This window comes from Protopterus annectens, chromosome 9.part0 (genome assembly GCF_019279795.1).
Source record: "Protopterus annectens isolate FY-2018-M chromosome 9.part0, PAN1.0, whole genome shotgun sequence".
Lineage (NCBI taxonomy): Eukaryota > Metazoa > Chordata > Ceratodontiformes > Protopteridae > Protopterus > Protopterus annectens.
Genome location: NC_056743.1, coordinates 1,508,781,929 through 1,508,801,584, shown reverse-complemented (window position 1 = coordinate 1,508,801,584; position 19,656 = coordinate 1,508,781,929). Strand labels below are relative to the sequence as shown.

At 45.0% G+C, this 19,656-nt stretch overlaps 1 protein-coding gene across 1 annotated transcript in view; it reads right to left on the bottom strand.

Annotated features, from left to right (window-relative positions):
* Positions 1-3,113: 3,113 nt before the first annotated feature.
* The window catches only part of PGLS (6-phosphogluconolactonase), a 164,621-nt gene continuing 148,078 nt past the window's right edge, over positions 3,114-19,656 (bottom strand). The window contains exon 6 of the mRNA XM_044084451.1: positions 3,114-3,502. Within this exon, the coding sequence (XP_043940386.1) occupies positions 3,365-3,502 (138 nt within the window). The 3' untranslated portion in view covers positions 3,114-3,364. The remainder of the gene's footprint in view (positions 3,503-19,656) is intronic.

Genomic DNA, 19,656 nt, shown 5'->3' with positions numbered 1-19,656 from the left:
GGAACTTTAAGTATAGGGTGGGGAAGGGAGCAGGAGTGCTGTTATAGTGTCACAGCAAATGAGAACTTTAAGGTTTAGGGATGGAGGAGTGGAGACTTGGGTTTAGGAAGCAATTGAGGACTTTGGTTAGGGATAGAGACCAGGTGAGAGTTTTTAGAGTTAGGGGTCTGGGGAGGACTACATAGTGAAGTAGGGTCGAGTGGTAGGAGGGATAGATAATTTACTAGGATCAGGCTGTCAGGATGGGACTAATTAGGGCACTTGCCAATTAGAACAAGCATGTCTCGAGGTAGTAGTATCCAAGCACTGGCTGTACACCCAATTTATACTCCTATCACTCTATAAAAGAAGATTTCTATGAAATTACCAATGAAGATGTCAAGATTTCCTTTTTTTTCTACTCTGATTTTACCAACTGACAATACTTTTTATAGTCCATTCATCAATTCCCATGCTTTTTATATTGTAGCTGCAGAAAAAAATTTTAATAGGTCTGGTATACAAGTCCTAAACAAAAAATACCAACCAAAAAAAATAACAGTGCGTTAAAAAGCCCAATAGAAAACACACTAAAGCTACAGAAATCTCAATTATGGATTGTGGATAACTTGCAGTGAACATTCAGATATATTTCTGCATTTCTACTATATTTGTAACTCTATTACTGAAACCAAAAAGACCAACTAGAAACGCAATGTGTCACAGTGACCTAGAATAATTACATTTGTACACTGTCAGGTGATCTAGGACAGGACCCCTTCTCTGAGAAGCCCTTGGTTAGATTCATTTTCAATCACAAATCACCAAAGCATGTAGAAGTTTCCATGCTTAGAAATTCTCACACCTGTTCCAATGAATGATATGAAGTAATGTGCCAAAAACATGAACATACTCACACCTCCAAGCCCACCAGTTCACACCCTAAGTACATTCCTGTATATCAGGAACAATAAAGATATGATGCCGTCACTGCTAAAAAGTAAAAACAATATTCACTCTCCTGCCTTCCTGGGAACTCCATTAGTGAAGGCTGGATGGAAAACATACTCCAAACAAAGATTGGGGGTAGCCAGAATATACATAAATCAAAAAGAACATCCTTGCATCAAAGCATCAAGTAATTGACAGAGTAAGAATCATTCACAGTATGAAGAATACAAAGTAAATCCACAGACAGTAAACTGATCAACCCCAACAGCCATAAATCAGCAAAGTGTACCCAACAAATTTTTGCAGATGGCAAGCCCCCTTGCAACCAGCAATACAGGAATAGCTTTAATCCCTACAGACCCCTTACCAATTCCATAGTCACATAATACATCATGATCAAACACAGAAGACATAATTGGTGAACTCCACTTTTTATAATAGTCAGGAGAAAGGACACACTTTGAAAATGGGTCAGGAAATTAGTGCACTGAAACTCTACGTCAATCACTTAATAGTGTAGTTGGTTGGATATAATACTAAAAAAATTGCTTGAAGGATTCTTGTGTGGGCTGAATCCCAATAAAAGGGACTCACCAGAGAGGAATGATCCAGAGGACAGCATAGAGTTCAAAAAGCTGAATTCTGTCCTGTAACAGGGGCCCTACTTTTCAGAGCTGTGGATGACAACATAATTCTTGGTGAAGGTATGCACTAAAGTCCAAGTGTCTAAAGTGAAGATGTCTAGGGCAAACACTTACATAAAAGCAAACAATGGAAGCAGACACTCCTCCAGAGGAAAGAGTGCCGACTTCAACATTAGCCAGTGAGTGGTTGGGCTGCCTGATAGCAACATATAAGACAGTAAGCAATCCACTACAAAAGTGGATGCTTGAGAATGGTGAGCAATCCACTTGGAAATGAATACTTGGGAACAGTCAGCCATCCTACTAAGTGAAAGAGCTGAACTGCTCTGCTTTTCAAAATGTGGTCACCAATTTCAGACAATGCCAAAGCTGAGAGTGGACATCAAGGGTGTGAAGAGTGTTATTTCCTTTGTTTCTGTATCCACAGAAAAGCAAGGAAGCAAAAGAACTGCTTCAGAAACAACTCTAGAATCACTTTCAGTGATAAAGGAAAGAGATATTTATCTAACCTTTCCGAAAACACCATTTACCATTTTCTATACAAGCACATGAAGCTCTGAGATCCTGTATGCAGAAGTGATGGCTACTAGCAAAACCATTTCCCAAATAAAATACTTCTATACCACCACTAGCAAAAGTGTCTTCTAAGAAATCAAATTCAGCACCACAAACCTAGGGACTCAAAATATTGGATGCACAGACCTGCTGCCCATGAAGCTAAGGTCCCAAGAGCCCCAAATGCCCTTCCCACTGTATTTAAAATTATTTGAAAACTAACTTGTTTGAGCTATCAGTCTTGATTGCAGGACTTTGATTACTTTGACTTCAGCCAGCTTAAGAGATTCATAAATTTACAGTTCACATAAAACTTGCATCAATGGTGTATTTCATAATAATACAGAAATGTAAGTAAATGGGAATTGAAAGTTCATACCCTTGCATTGCAATTCTACTGAAGAGCACACTGGTTTTGATGAGTTTGGATGACAGTAGGGAAAGTGAATTTGTTCTACTCTGCACTGCTGTGCAATATTGGTTTATTTATAGTTGTTTGGAGTACAGGGGAACTTGTCCTTCTGCATAAACATTTGTGAATGTTATCTCTTATTAAAGAATGTTCAATAGTTTGTGCCCACTGATTCAGTATACAGTGTGTGTGTGTGTGTGTGTGTGTGTGTTGTGCATATATGCACACGCACACACACGTACATATGCATGTGTATGTTTGTACACAAGTGTACATGTTTAAATTTTCTACAATGATATGAAAGCAAGAAAAAAATTCAATAGTTAAAATGAGCACTGAACTACAACATACTCAAATTCTTTAACAGGTTAGTTAAAACAATCCTTTAAGGAACCATATTAATACGTTTTAGAAAAACTTACTTAAAGCACATATACAAGACAATGACTGCATACTAAATGATTCTTTAAAATGTTATTAGAACAGTCCTTTAAGGAGACAAGATAATGTGCACCATAAAACTTAACCAAAAAGCGCTTGTAAGGCAATATGAATGTTTCCAAGGACAATTCTGATGACCAATATGGTTTAATTAATCCATTATAGCATCTCACTGTCTACAAATGTACAATGCAGTATGCAACTATGGTGCTGATGGATGATAAAGTATCTAGATTGGATTCTCCTGAAGAAACAGTGAAATTACAGATGTTTGCATATATACTGCAGTAATACAAAAGGACAGTTTTTATGAAAGCACCATTTCATCTCATCACTGCATGGCATGTCCAGAATTTTTAAAAGGCTAAAATTATGCAAACGTTTACAAGGTAGAAAGCCTCTCCAAAGGAAGAATTAAGTCTTTAGCAGCTGGGGCATCCAAGAACCAGTGCAAACTTCCATTCTGTGGTTGTACACGAGCAGCCGGGAGTGGGTTCTTCTCATTTCCTTCAAGAACACGCTGCTCAAGCAAAAAGAAAAACTGAATTAAAATGTTCTTGTTACTTTAAATTTCTTCACTGCAATACTGTACAAAAACTGCAAATACACATATTTAAGTTAATGCTTAAGCAAACAAGTGTTTGATCCAAAATAATATTAGGAGTTTCTTCCAAATTTTATAACCTCTACTTTGTTGCATTTTCTCAAATGCCTGTGGGTACACTGTGTACAGAACAACCACGGAATGTTGCAAGACAGACAATATTTTGCTTTTTTAAACTAGAGAGAACTTTATTCCCTACACATCCCCTTACTAATTTGAAATCGCATAACGCTGCACAGATGAACACAGAGAGAAACAACAGGTTTTGCATCAATATGTAATTTTTGAACAATAAGAAGTATGACACACTAATGCCTGGAATTACAGACTGCTTGGTAAACCGCCGATGACTACAATCAAAAATTTTTGCATGGGACCAGACAAAAATATACAGCAAAAATCAGTAGCACACAAATTTCCCCATTACTATATCCTTAAAAAAAAACAAAAACTTCAGAAAAATCTTTTCAAAACTGTCCTCTGACCTGTAATGGAATTCACATCAACTGTACTCGGGAATGATGCATAGGTTCACTTCCAACAGAAATTTTACAGATGACTAAAAACCAAATCTCAATATCAGCAGCAAAGTGAGGTTGTTGCTACAATGGTAAAGTCTAGTTACATCCGTTTAACCGTCTTATAGTAACAGACTTTTTTGTGGACTTACAAAGCTGAGGCAAGTATTTTTTTTTTCCCACTTGCTCTGTCTCAGTGCTATTTAACACTTATGTGCTGCAATTTATTGATTTTGTTAAATTTATCAATGTTTTTCAGTCTGCACTTGTTAAACAAACACCATTGGTTTGTTACTGTACTGCTCTTAGGTTATTTTAACAGTATTTTGATATTTCCTAACCTCTGATACTACAAAAGACGTTCTTAGTTTACCTGAGTTTCCAAAAATTATTTCTACGTTTTGCAAAGGTTTTCTGTGTTTATAGTGACTCTCATATGGAAAGCCGCGGTGGTACAGCGGTAGCATTGTTGCCTCACAGCAAGAGGTTCTCCTATTAGATTCTCGGCTGGAGTGCCTTCTGTGTTGAGTCTGCATGTCCTCCCCACGGTCGAGTGGCCTCTGAAAGACATGCGTGAATGGGTGTGCCTTCGCTGAAGGTTGGGCGTCGGGCTGGCAACTCGGCACCATAAAAATCAACTGCCAATCATTAGCGGAGTTCCACTATGGCGACCCCTAACCGGGAAAAGCCGAAAAGACAAACATAGTAATTCTCATATGCTTGCGTACTTTTTTCTATATTTGTGAACATTTCACGGGTTTGTGAAATTTCCAAGCATTCCTGATACTGCAGGAGTTATGCCTTTAGCTGTAAAGCATTTATTACTGCATTTGAACACAAAACCAATTTGTTTTAAATTAAGAGAGTTTTTCTGCACTATAGTGGGAGCAGAGAGGGCTGATGCAAACTATCCGAGTTGGAAACTGCTGGTCGAAGGCTTACTTATGTGTTTGTTTGATTGGCCTGAGGGCTTAACTGTGTAAGAAAGCCTTTTATCCTACTGGTATAAAAGCCTCGTGTTTGCACATTGCACAAACATGGGTCACTCATGCCTTGTAAATAAGCAAATCTCTCCAGTTTAAAATTTTTTATAGGAAATGCTCTCCAAAGTCTCCCACTGTCCACAGCTGTTCAGAGAGCTGCCAGTTTGTAAAGAAGGCAGCACCACTGCAGGTCATCTAATAGTACACTACTAAACACTCTCACTTATACCTTTAAGTGACTCTGCCCTACTCTTTCCCATCTACTAAGGATCAGGTATAATGGACAGGCACTTCCCTGTCATCTCCGTTTCTGGTTTGGTGAATATGGGCAACGTGAGGCAGTGTAGTAAGTGCCTCATGTTCACTGACATATCATTTGATTTTTAGTACAGACAGTGTGTGAGAGATATACATACACAATGTCACTGGAGGCAAAGCTCTCACATACACAACACGATAAATGCAAACCACATTGTCAGCGTTACACCCAAAACATTCACTAGCAACTCTAAGGAACAAACACACAGACCCACCTCTGCTGAGATACTCACTTGTAATATACCCAAACCTCCAAGCCCTCCTAAAAGCATCTCTCAGTGGCCCTGAGCACACTCAAACAAGATAGCACTTCATACAACACAACTCTGAAAATTATAGTAGCCCCATTTCCAAGCCAATAAGGCAACACAACAAAGCCTAATATTCTAGTTATTGGGGATTCCACTGTAAGACATACAGACGTCCCCCTTACCAGCTGTGTGTCTGGAGCCAGGTTCTGCCAAATCATGCATGCGCGTGCGGGCGCACCTTATTGGACTATATGAAGAAAGACAGGATGGATAAAGTCTTGAATAGCATCCTAACTTCACCAATGATGATGCCACAGTACCAGCAAAAACTGACGGACTTCAACAATCAGCTTAGTTTCTGGCATCACAAAAAGAGGATCCAATATCAGCCTGGGGAGTCACGATCAACAAATCACAATGCTTTGGCAGAGATGGTTTGCACTGGTCACCACTTGGCTTCCAGATACTGACAAAAACTTTACCTGTCCCCATCGTGCCTTTTTAGGCCATGCCAAGTTGTTCAACCTTCCAACATAAAAATCACTTAGGACTACCTAAAGATACTGCTGCTCAATGCTAGGAGTTTAAATAAACTGCACTCTCCAGAAGCACTCCTCACCCTGGAAAATGCAGACATATGCGCAGTTACAGAAACATGCTTCAGAACCACAGAAAGTATGCTGGCTATCAAAGGCTACAATGCCTTTCATACATTTCAATCTCCCTCAGATAAGGATAAAAAAGCAGTATTCATAAAGGACAACTACACTGCTTGACTGATCCAACAACATGACTCCTTGAGCTGCTCCATGCTCAACTAACCACAGGTGCGACCCCCTATCATATCCTTGCTGGCTACAGATCCTCTAACACAAGTCCTGAAAACCACACCTCCTACCTAAACCTATTGGAATCTCTTAACATTCAGCCGAAAACCATACTTATGGAGGACTTCAACTACCCCTGCATAAACTGGGAGACTTGTACAACCCAGGATTCACTTGCTCAGAGGTTTTTGGACTTCAAGACAAACACACTGGAGCAACTAGTTAACTCACCAACTAATGGCACAAATATCCTAGACCTAGTACTTGGGAACATGGAGAGATGCTGCTCTCTACCATTCATGAACTCCTTTCTGGTAAGATCTGACCACAAAATTATCTTCTTTAGTATTAAAACTAACCTAGATCACTCATCCAGCTCCAAACCTGTTAAGAACTTTGCTAAGGCCAATTACCTCAAACTAAGTGACACCTTATTAAACTTCTAAGCCCCTCTGAACCCAGATGACACTGAGGCCTACTCTGAACTGTACACAAAAGCACTGTACAACCACATTTATAGCTGCATAAAGGAGGCAGTACCGGTCTGTGTCAAACCTAGGATTGCTGGCAAAAATAAACCATCCTGGTGGACCCCTAGCATAAATATAGGCTATTCAACAAAAGGAAATAAATCATCTGAAAAGCCAAGAAGGAACAAACAAAACAGTGCAAAGTCAATCACCAGTCTAAACAAATTAGAGAGCCAATCAAATGTGCTAAGGCAAACTATGAGGCCACAATAGCGTCCCAGGTGAAAGATAACAATTAGGCCTTTTTAAATTATATTTGTAACCTCAGAGGAAATGCTTGGCAATCAGCCAAGTTAATCATGAACAGCAACACTTACATCCAACCTGAAATTACAGCAAACCTGCTGGCTGATAAGTTCATTTCAAACTACTCCCCACCCCCTGTTCACCTCCTACCACACCCAAAGAAATACCCAAAAACATCTCCTTACCAGGAAGATAGGAAATTCACCCCGGGGATCATGTCAGTCGCCCTGCTAGACAGGGGTCCAGGGAAGTAAATACTGTGGGAAGAAATATCCTGGGAATTGTTATGGCTAGGCTTGTATAGGCCTTAGGGCCGATAGCCTAGTACCAACCTATGAACCTATTAAGAGGGAACAGGTCTACTGTGCTTGCTAAAGCCAAAAACACAGCTTCCATGCATCCCGACAACATTCAAATTCAAAGTCAACATAAACTTTATTGTCATACAGATCAATACAGAGGAAAAAGTGCACATCACTGCACAAAAGGCTCGTACCATATGAATGACAGTTTACAGAAGGAAGATCAATTAAATTAATAAAAAATTTAAATTAAATAAAATAACAATAAATAAAAATAAGATACAAAAAGGTAAATAAAGTAAAACAAAATTGAAAGCTCTACTTACATCAGAAATACAACAGCAGGTATAGACTCAGTAGAAATATAAGGATATGCAAAAAACAATACTATAATAAAGAGAGGCACAAATGTAAACACCCACCACCAACATATACTATAAAAACTTACAGTTCATAGTTTTCCTAGTGCAAATACAGACGTACGAAGTGAGCTATTCAGACAGTTTATGTAAACAATGAGATATTGCACACATAAAATGTTTTACTCCTGTAGCGAGTTAGGCTATGGGTTTGTTATTCAGCAGTCTGACAGCATGTGGGAAGAAGTTATTGTGGAATCTGAACGTCCTGCATCTAATGCTTCTGTAGCGCTTCCTTGTTGGCAGGAATTTGAACAGGCCAAGAGCCGGATGGTGCATTATCCTTCAATAGTTTTTGGACTGTGCCATAACATCTGCTTGAATACATGTTCTGTAGGGACTGAAGGTTGGAGCCAATGATTTTTGTGGCCTGTTTAACAATCTTATCCACTGCCTTCCAATCAGCTTGATAACAATTTCCATACCAGAAAACTATGTCAGTACACGCTCAATCGTGGCTCTGTAGAAGGTGAGTAGGACCCATGGGGGAGAGTAGCTCTACGAAGTCTCCTAAGGAAGTGGAGATGTTGTTGGGCTGTCTCTATAAAGTAGGAAGTGTTTGTGCCCCAACTTAGGTCTTGCGAGACATGTACCACATCCATTTCTGCGTATGTGGTGCAAGTGTGTGTAGGTGCACGCTTGACTTCATGCCATGATGCTAGCAAACCCAGAATGCTTAGTCTTGGGAAATGTGTTAAATTGACATGACAAAACAGGATAGAAATGTCAAATACTCTACTACTTTGTTTTTGCATTTTAATTTATATAATGACCTGTAGCTTGTTTCTGTGCAACTGGTAATTTTATTAACTTATTAGTAAGGTAAAGGCTGCTTGACTTAAGTGGCAATTATCAAGGATGAGCTAGGAACACAACTGTTTTTTTTTTAATCCAAACACATGACATTATTCAGATACCAAAAAGCATGCATGTTTGGCATTAATCGGATATCAAGCATGATCTATGTCCTGGTGGTGCACAGGGGAACACTACAAATATGCATCAGTCAGCAATTCAGTAACAAAGGATGGGCATTAAATGCAATTGCTGGTAAGCTACCACACGAGTCAGCCTAACTGCAGTAGTGCTATACTAGTGAAGGACACACATTAAAGTGTGTGATGGCATGTGATTCAAAGAGCACACCATCACTCAGTAGAAAAGGAATAACTGAAAGCATCACCTTCCCAACAATCAGGACTATTTTATACAGTCATAGTCCTGATCTGTGCTATGACAAACTTGTGTAAATTACTCTCTACATGCATTGTGAATGTGTCTGTTAAAGTGAGAAGAGAATACAAATCATGATTTTGCAACAACTATCGATGTGCACAATGTAGACATATTTATGTATATAGATGCTTTTACATCCTGTGGCATCCATTGTAAGTAATCCTGCATTTCAGTTTAGAAGACAAACAGCATGGTACCCAATGATACTGAATGCCATTACAGTCTGTCGTTAGTGTGCCATGATCATCAACAACTTTCCTAAAAGCATTGCCTGCCAAAAAAATCTGTACAACTTGTCACAGAGCATGTCACTGATGGAGTACCATACTATTAGTGATTCTCAGTAACGCACAATAAAATGTAAACATGCTTCCATTGCTGAATTGTCAGCCAAACGATAGGGCAGTAGTTAATGCCCCAGTTTTCTAGGTTCATAGATAGGTACTAGGCTATCTGCCCTAGGGCATTTATAAGCCTAGCTAGAATGTGTTGGCTTTCGCCTCCCTTTTTTGACTAGATTCCTGAGCCTCTGTCCAGCAGGACCATAGAAGTGAACCAAGGAGTAAATTTACTATTTCCCATCCACTCATCAAGATTTCTCTTGAAGAGGGTCAGCGAGGGGCTCTGCCTAACATGAACTGGGATTCTATTCCAGAGCAAGGGAAGCCTTTGGGATATGAATCTATCCCTCCAGCATGTCCTATTTATTGTTGTGCTAAGGTTTAAATCCCTGGAGCGTGTAGCTCTAATGGATTTGGTTTTCTTGCGGTGGAGCATGTCCAACAATTCTGGGTTAGACATGGCCTTGTACGTCAGGCAGAGATCACCTCTGAGTAGGTGGTAAGCAACTGAGTAGAGCTGGAGTTTCTTTAGTTGAGCTGCATAGGGCATCTGTGAGGCCCACGATCCTCTTGGTGGGGTATTTTTGAGGTCTCTCCAGCTGTTGCAGGTGTCGGGTAAGGTACATCCCAAATGGGGCACTGTACTCAATTATGGGCTTGATGAACGATGAGTAGAGGGGTACAATGACCTCTCTTGATCTAGATGTGAACCCTTTTGTGATTAGGTGAGCTATTTAGAAGGTTTTTCTAACCACTTTGGCAATGTGATTGTCAAAGGAGCAGTTACTATCTACTTGGGTCCCCAGATCCCTAATTACTTCTTCCGTACTTAGTGGATTACCTCCTATGTGGTAGTTTGTGGGCACTTTGTTTTTCCTCAAAGGGGATGACTAAGCACTTTTTGGCATTTAGCTTGAGGCCATGGTTCTGACACCAGGTATCAGTCTCCGTAAGGCCCTTCTGGAGGATGCTTGTGTCAGCCGGAGAGTCGATTATGGCTCCCAGTTTGCAATAGTCTGAGAACTTGGTAAGCCACAGTCCTCCCGTATTTGCCTGTACCTCAAAAAAGTATGTTCCGAACAAGATGGGTCCCAGGACTGAGCCCCGTGGGACGCCACTTGTAACAGGTTTAGAGTCAGACATAGCACCCGCGACTCTGACCATGCGAGTTTTATCCCTGAGCCACTTTGCAACCCATCTTGTGACATATGGGTTAATATTTAAGCTGGTAAGCTTATTTATGATGCCAGAGTAGGGTATTGTTTCGAAGGCCTTTGCAAGGTCCAGGTAGGCTGCGTGGACTACCTTTCCCTCATCTATGGCTTTGGTTACTATTTTGAAGTTGTCAACTAGGTTTAAGAGGCAAGATCTACCTTTAACAAAGCCGAATTGGGTAGGGTCCAGTGTTTGGAGGTTCCAAATGTCTGTGTTTATGAGATCCATGATGATGCGTTCCATAGCCTTGCATACCAGGCTAGTCAGGCTTATAGGGCGATAGTTCCCGGGATCCGTTGTGGCACCACCTTTCTGGAGCGGAATCACTGTTGCTGTACGCCATTCTCTGGGTACATAACCTGTGGTAAGGCTGAGTTAGAACAGTGAATTTATGTGAGGGTTTAGTTCATTTTGAAGCTCGTGTAAGACGCAGCCCGGGATACCATCCTGTCCCATTAATGCTGTGTTTTTTTACTTTGGAGAAGGTTGCTTTCACCTGTGTGTCTGATGTCTGGGGGACTGCCCTTTTGGGGGGGGGGGGGTAAAGTTTGCACTGAACTTGTCCGCCAGGATGTTGGCAATGTCAGTGGGTTCAGTGTATTTTGTGCCATTTTGCACCAGCTCAGAGCAGATCTGAGAGTTGCCACCCAGATTGTTGACATAGCTAAAGAACGCTTAGTGATTATCTTTAGAGTCTTTGGGGATTTTTCTTTCAAAGCTAGCCTTTGATGATTTTATGAGGGATCGAAGTTTCTTGCTAGTACTGATTAGGGATGCCTTCCCTTTTTGGGATTTTCCCTGATTATGTAATAGTTTCCTCCTTCTGTTGTATAGCTTATTTATGGCCGGGGTCCACCAGACTGGTCTTCTGATTTTGGAGGAGTGAGTCTTGGTTTTACTTGGGATGGCACGATCCATGCATTCCTGTAGGTGCTCATAGAGTGCAACTGTAAAGGATTCTGTGGTTTGGGTAGCATTTTCCATTACCCTGGGGGCTTTGAAACGTTCCACCTCGGTCTTAAGAAGTGTGAAGTTTGCTTTTGAGAAATTTTTCACAGTGGTTTCCTTGGCTGGGGGTGGGGTCGGGATGTGGAGGTCCATTGCGATTAGTTTATGGTCTGATCTTACCAATGAGGGGTTTACCTCTGGTGTAGAACATTCAGCCCCCATGTTTGTGATGACCAAGTCCAATATGTTGTCCCCTCTTGTGGGAGTGGTGACCAATTGTTCCATGGCATTTGAGTTTATAAACTCCAGGAGCCGTTGGGCGAAAGAGTTGGGACTTGAGTAGTTTTCCCAGTCAATGTTTGGGTAGTTGAAATCCCCCAATATCATGGTGTTTGGTGAGACCTTCATATTCTCCAATGTTCTCAGGAATGCCGAGTGGGAGTTCTGAGACAAGGTGGGTGAATCTGTAGCAGGCTACAAACTGAAAAGCAGTTTTACTTGCTGTTAGTTGCACATGGATGGTTTCCGCTGCCTCGTGCAGTGCCACTAGCCTGGAGGTATGTGTATCCTTGATGAAAATGGATACTCCCCCGCCTTTAGTATTTCGGTCCAAGTTCTGGGGCCGAAGAGAATGGTAGGAGTTGAATCCTGGTAGTGCTGGGGTGCTCTCTGGAGTCTTGAACCAGGTTTCTGTTACTGCACAGATATCGATTTTCTCCATACTGAGGAGTGCCTCGAGTGCGTGCATCTTGAGGTTTAGACTTCTGGCATTGAGTAGCATTACCCTTAGCTTTTTGTTTCTGGTACTGTCTATGGAGGTAGGTTTATCTTTTGAGCCTTGCCTAAAAAAGGCACTATGGGGGTGGCAAGAGCCTTAGCCAGTATTCGAAAGTCTAAGGGTGACAGGTGCTGGCCGTCCCTGGCGAAACAACGTGGCTTGTCGAGCATGTCATCCCAAGCTGATAGTCACTGGATCCCCTTTGAATGACACCAATAGCTTAGCCAATTATTAAAATTGATCATTTTGTCTTTATACTGTGGCATCATTCTTGGTGAGGGCAAGATGCTACTCAGGGTCAGGGTCATACCGGCCTGGGCTACATGATCAGAGAGCTCCTCTATGTCTCTTTTCATGTAGTCCAAGGAGGTACGTCTCAGGTCATTCACAACATGGACAATGACAGAGTCATATTTGTACCTGCTGTGGAGTGACCAGAGTGCTTCTGTTATGTGGCGGATCCCGGCACCCAACAGGCAGCTTACAGTGACCTTCTTGTTCAGTCTGGTGAGTGGGACGTCAGTGTGCCTGACAACAGAGTCTCCAATTACTAGTGTATTAGGTGCGTTATTTAGCCTTAGGGGCTGCGACTGCATGGCACACTGATTTTGCGAAGTATGCGATACGTGAAAGTTGTGGGGTAGCGGTTGCTTGGATGTCTGCTTTGGAGGTCTCTGTTGCTTTGGCAGATTTTTATTTAGAGCCTCAGAGTATGTTTTTGTGAGTTTGTGTGTCTTGTTTGCTGGTGCAATTGGTCTATGTAAGACTGGTTGTGTGGTGCGAGTGGTTTCCTTCTCCTCCTGACTGACTGTGCCAGTCCTGGGTTGAGAGAGCTTGGCCTCCAGTTTGGCTGCATAGTTGCATCTCTCACATATATTTGAGTTTGTTGGAAGGAGGAGAGGGTTGTCTGTGTACATAAAGCAATTGTAGCACTGCCTCAAGAGTCCCAGATTCACCAGCTGGACCGGAGAGTATACCTGAAACTGCGCTTTGGACATGCTTGGATGGTTTAAAGAACTGATTTATTGATTGTGTGGAATGGACGAATAGGGAGCCTTGTACTTCTGGATAGTATAAGTGGGTGTAGTGCTAAAGTTTGTTAGTGTTTACTGAGAAATTTGAGCAAGTGCTGGGCTGTAGAATGAAGGTTGAGTGCTTATTTTGAGAGTTTGACTAGTTCTAAGGGAAAAACCGAAGAGCAGACTTCATGGAGCCAGGAACAGTCCAAAACTGCTTAAACAATGTTGCGCGGTGTGCAAAATCGCACAAAACCACGCAAACATGGGTTTTAAGGCAGGGAACTTGAAAGAGATAGGAATCAGCCCAAAATGGCCATAAGCTACTAGTTGCTGTGCTGAGACCACTCCTACAGGGATAGATAGGCTGCTCAAAGCTCCCTACTCTCACCGGTGAACAGAAAAGCTTCCTCCTATCCAAGTAAGGATATGGGCAACACAGGAACTTACACCACAGCCCAGAATTCAGCAAAATCTGAAATCTGGACTACTCTAGTTCAGAAAAGGTGGGAAACAAGGATATTTTTTTTCTCAACAGAACAACAGTAACTTAACAGAAAAACCCTGTAAATGCTTTAAACAGGCTAGCGCACTTGAGTGTGTAGTCTACAACAGTTAAACAACACAAAAACGATTTAAAGAAGTGCAGGAACAGTAAAAATGCAAAAATTAGAAGTTATGTACTCACCATAACGTTCCATCTGAGTAGGTGTATTCATTTGTCTGCAACCTGTGAGTTATGGATCCGATATCGGATCCGAACCGGCATGGTTTACCAGCTATGGATCCAAGCTCTCAGCTCCTCCCCTCACCCATAATGCCCTGCTCTACCCTCATGACCTCAGATCGAGTTTGCCAACAGCAAGAACACCCTGAAAAGGGTAACACATCATATGCAGGAAACTGAAAGGCCAGGGGGATAGGAGGGCGGGATGGTTGCAGACAAATGAATACACCTACTCAGATGGAACGTTATGGTGAGTACATAACTTCTAAATCTGAAGTAGGAGATTCATTTGTCTGCAACCTGTGGGACAGAGTCCCCAGCTACCTGAATCTTGGGCAGCCATCATGGAAGGATATTCCGGAGCACCGCGGAGCCAAAGGATACTCTACCCCTAGATGCAAGATCCAACTTGATGTGGGAAATAAAAGTATGAGATGAAGCCCACGTGGCTGCTGCACAAAAATCATCTAGAGGAATTCTAGCCTTAAAGGCTGCCGAGGTAGAGACTGACCAGGTTGAATGGGCATGTACACCCTCCGGTGCGGGCCTTCCCGAAGCTTGATAAGCCAATAAGATACATTGTGAAATCCAGCGAGATAATGAGACTTTAGAAATTGGTTTGCCCAAATTAAATTTAGCAAAGGAAATGAACAACTGGTCGGATTGCCTATGACCAGCCGTCCTGTTTAGATAAAATCTAAGTTGCCTGTGAACATCTAAGGAATGAAGCTTGTATTCACCTTTGTTTTCATATTTCGGAAAGAAGACAGGGAGGTTAATGGATTGATTAATGTTTGCTTCAGAAGCTACCTTAGGAAGAAAGGACGGGTTGGTCCTGAGGTAAACACGGTCCGGATGAAAGACTAAGTAAGGAGGTTTAGCTGATAATGCTTGAAGCTCTGAGACTCTCTTGGCCGAAGTAATGGCTACTAAGAAGGCGGTCTTGAAAGATAAGAATTTCAGATCTACCGTAGCCGCCGGTTTGAAGGGGGGGGCGGTCAAGGCCTGGAGAACTAAGGAAAGGTCCCAAGGAGGAACCGCTTGCTTTACAGGGGGCCTGAGAAGAAAAGTACCTTTAAGGAAAATCTTACATAACTTGGCCGACATCAGAGGACTGGAGTCATGACCAATGTGATAATGAGAAATTGCCGCAAGTTGTACTTTGACCGTGGAACTGCTGGCACCATCATTAAAAAGAGTGGTTAAAAAATCAAGCACCAAAGGGAGAGGAACTGTGAAGGGGTTTAGGCCTTGCCGCTCCGCCCACAAAGAGAACCGTTTCCACTTGCTGCGGTAGACTTTCCTAGTGGATGGCTTATGAGCTGCCACCAGGATGGCCTTAACAGGGGACGAAATACCGGGAGTCCTGATCAAGAGTGGAACTGGAGCAGCCAAGCGGTCAGCTTCAGGTTGTCCAGGTTCGGAGGAGATAAGTGGGATGGATGAGATATCAGATCCGGAATGGGATCTAGAATCCAAGGAGAATTCACTGAGTGAGACCTTAGGAAGGGGAACCAGATCTGTCGAGGCCAAAATGGAGCAATGAGAATCATTCTGCACCCCAACCGAGAGGCTTTCTGAAGAACTTGGAGCATCAGAGGCAAGGGGGATAAGCATAAAGAAGACCGGGTGGCCAAGCATGCACCAGAGCGTCTCTTGGGGAACCTCCGGGAGGAGGTATCAGAGCGAAAAAACTGTCGCACTTGGTGTTTGAGGGAGAGGCAAAAAGATCGCAACAAGGAGTTCCCCACCGTGCGAAAATGCGTTCCGCTACCTGAGTATTGAGAGACCACTCGTAAGGGGTGAGAATGGTGCGACTGAGTTTGTCCGCCAGGATGTTGGACCGACCCGGAATATGCGTTGCTATGAGAAAGCGGTTGGCGGAGATTGCCCATTCCCACACTCTCATGGCTTCTCGACAAAGCGGGTAAGACCTGGTTCCTCCTTGCTTGTTGATATACCAAACAACCGACATGTTGTCCGATTGAATCGCAATTGTTCCCAAGGGAAGAAAGGCCTGAAGTGTTAGCAACGCTAAGAGCACTGCTCTGATCTCTAGAACGTTGATATGCAGTAAGGTCTCTGAATCGTCCCACGTGCCTTGGACGGTCCGGCCTGCAAAATGCCCCCCCCACCCGAGGCGGGAGGCGTCCGTGGTCACCGTGGCGAGAGGGGGAGAAGCACAAAATGGGCGGCCTCCGTGGTGATCTGGAGAGTGTAGCCACCACAGGAGGGACCGCTTACAAGCCTTGCTGATCGCAATGGGATGATGCATAGGAAGAGCAAGATACGACCACTGAACTAGGAGTGTCCATTGAAGGATGCGCATATTGAACCTGGCGAGAGGAAGAAGCGCTATTGCTGCAGCCATGGACCCTAGGGCCCTCAGGACCAACTCCGCCAGAACTGAGCTTGACTGGAGAATGGCCCGCACCTGGAATTGCAGATTTTGAACTCTGTCCGCAGTGAGGAAGGCTTTTAATCTCCTTGTGTCTAACCTGGCACCTATAAAATCTATGAGCTGCGTGGGTGCTAGGTTGGATTTTTTTGTGTTTATTGTGATGCCCAGACGGGGAGCAAGATGGAGAAAGGAGTCTCGCGCCAATAGTAGTAGATGCCTTGTTGGGGCAGTGAGAAGCCAGTCGTCCAGGTAGGGAAAGACCTGTACCCCCTGAAGCCTCAGGTGGGCCGCTACCACTGCTAATACTTTGGTGAACACCCTGGGGGCTGTGGTGAGACCAAAGGGAAGGACCCGGAATTGGTAGTGACTGGCTCCCAGCCGGAAGCGGAGAAACCTCCTGGAGCGCCTGTCCATTAGAATGTGGTAGTACGCATCCTTGAGGTCTATGGAGCACATCCAGTGATTTTCTCCCAGAAGGGGGAGAATAGACTGCAACGTGACCATTCGGAACTTCTCCTTGGGAACTGCCAGGTTCAAGAGTGAAAGGTCTAAAATTGGTCTTAGATCCCCCGTCTTTTTGGCACTAAAAAGAACCTGGAGTAGAACCCTGATCCGATCTGGTCTGGGGGGACGGGCTGGATGGCTCTTTTCTTTAGCAGATGGCCAATTTCTGCCAAAGCGGCCTCCCACTGACAGGGTGGAACGTCCGGGAGGGACTTCAATTTTGGCAAGTGAAGAAAGGGTATACGGTATCTTCTGGATATGATCTGGAGGACCCAGCGGTCTGATGTTATGGACTCCCATGCCGCTAGGTGCTCCGAAAAACGTCCCCCGACTGCCTCCAGAGTGGAGCAGCCGGGCAACCCCTCAGGGTTGCTGCGCGGGCCGTTCAGAGAAGGGTTCTCTGGACCCGAAGTTCCTGGGAGCCCCTCTGCCCCTAGGGCGGCGTCCTCCCTGTCCTCCTCTGCCACGGAAGGACTGGTTGTCCGGAGCAGGCTGAGATTGCTGCGACTTCCAGAACCACATCTTCTTCTGTCCCTTTTGGTTCCTAGAATAGGGCCTCTGGGGTGCAGAGAAGCGGATTCCGACGGCAGACAGCGTCTTCCCGTCCTTCGTCAAAGTGTCGCGAACAGTTTTGCCAAAGAGGGCAGAACCATCGAAGGGGGCGTTCGCGAATGACGCCTTGAAGGGCTCTGAGAAATCGCAATGACGGAGCCAGGCCTGACGTCTAGTAACTAGGCTTGCCCCTGCGGCTCTAGCGGCACCTTCCGTAGCATGGGACAGTAGCCGCATAGAGGTATTGGTGACGGACCTAAGAGTGGCCATGCGGGTGGAGTGCAGTACTTTGTCCTCCTCCGACATGGACTCTGGGGGGGATGCAGCGTATTCTTTAATAAGATCGCGCTGCATCCTAATCACGTGTGCCAGGTAGTTCAGCGCCCTCACAGAGAAGGTCGCTGAACTAAACATCCGCTTCCCCAAGCGGTCCATCATCCGAGACTCCTTGCTCGAGGGATGGACTGAGGGACTCTCCTGAGCAAGTTCCCTCTTGGTGGCCGCCGCCATCAACATGGCATCTACCGGAGGCCCCTTACTCCAATGGGCACGGTCAGCCGGGGGACTGAGAATACGGTCGGGCCTTTTAGGGATTGGCTCCACGGTGTCCGGTTCCTTCCACGCCCTGGTGGTAATGAGGTCCACCAGGGGGTCGGCAGGAGGGGACACCCAAGAGGTAGACGGGCCCGCTTCAAATGCCTCCAAGAACATGGACTCGTCCGAGGAAGACTTGGGGGCAGACCCCCCCCCCTTATGCAGAGCATTTCCATGATGTCTCCAAATGAGACATCCTCGGGGGGTGACCGTGGGGAGCCTTCCCCTTCCTCCAAATCCGTGTCTTCTGTGAGAGACTCGGGGGAGTCAATGTGCCTCCTTTTGCACGTATGTTTGCGGGGAACATCCTCCGGGGGGGCTGTCAGAGGACTCCTCGCAAACAGTAACCTGTTCCAGGGGAACAGGAGCGGGCTGTCCCAAGAGCCGGATGGTGGAAGCCTGACCCAGTGCAGAGGGAGCGCGGGACGGAGCCGAAGCAAGTGCCGGGGGTCCGGAGACCCTCAACAGGGCCCTCTCCACTACATCAAAAGCCGAAGGGGAGCCGACCTCGACCAAAGGATCCGACAATCGGCTCCCCCTCGGATCAGAGGAGTGGATCGGAGCCGGCACCGAAGCGCTCGGATCCGAAGGGACAGTGCGCTCCGACACAGACGGCGCCGAAGGAGCACTGATCCCCCCGGATCCGAAGCTCAGATCCAGGCTCCGAGAGGTCGGATCCGAAGCACTCGAGGGCAGGGTCGGATCCGAAGTACCAAGTACTATCGGCGCCGACCCACCCCCGGCTCCGAAGTTGCTCGGCTCCAACTGCTCCGAACCCGGGTAGCGGGTCGGAGAAGGAGCAATTGGCTTGAAAAAAGGGGTCAAGCTCCCCCCCAGAGGGGGGGGGAGGCAAGAGCACTCCCATCTGCATCTGGGCCTGGATGAACCTTCTCATCATCCGGTCCAGATCAGCGTCTGACAGGCTATATGTTGATCTCGACGAGGCTACCGAGGTAGGCCTTGAGTGCCTCCTCGATAGCCTCGACGGAGATCGGGTCTCCTCCTCCTCAGGTCCCGGTGAAAAACACACTGGAGACCGGAGCCGAGGAGGGGGAGAGCTAGCAGACAAGGAGGCCGGAGGAGAAGCCCGCTTGGCTGGCGGGGCCGAAACAGAGGTCTCGGCCCGCTGCTTATGGTGCTTCTCCCTCCGGTCCTTCTTTCTAGCTTCCCTCTCCTCCGAACCACTACAGGGAGGTTGAGTCCCAGGAGGAGGAGGGGGAGCCGGAGAGGAGACAACCGTAGAAACGGTTACCCCCGAAGGAGCGGAGGCCGGAGCAGAAATTCCGGTGGCAAAAGACCCGCCTAGACAAGCTTGGACCTCCGCTCCTTCAATGCCCTGGGGTTGAACCCTGCACAAATGGAAC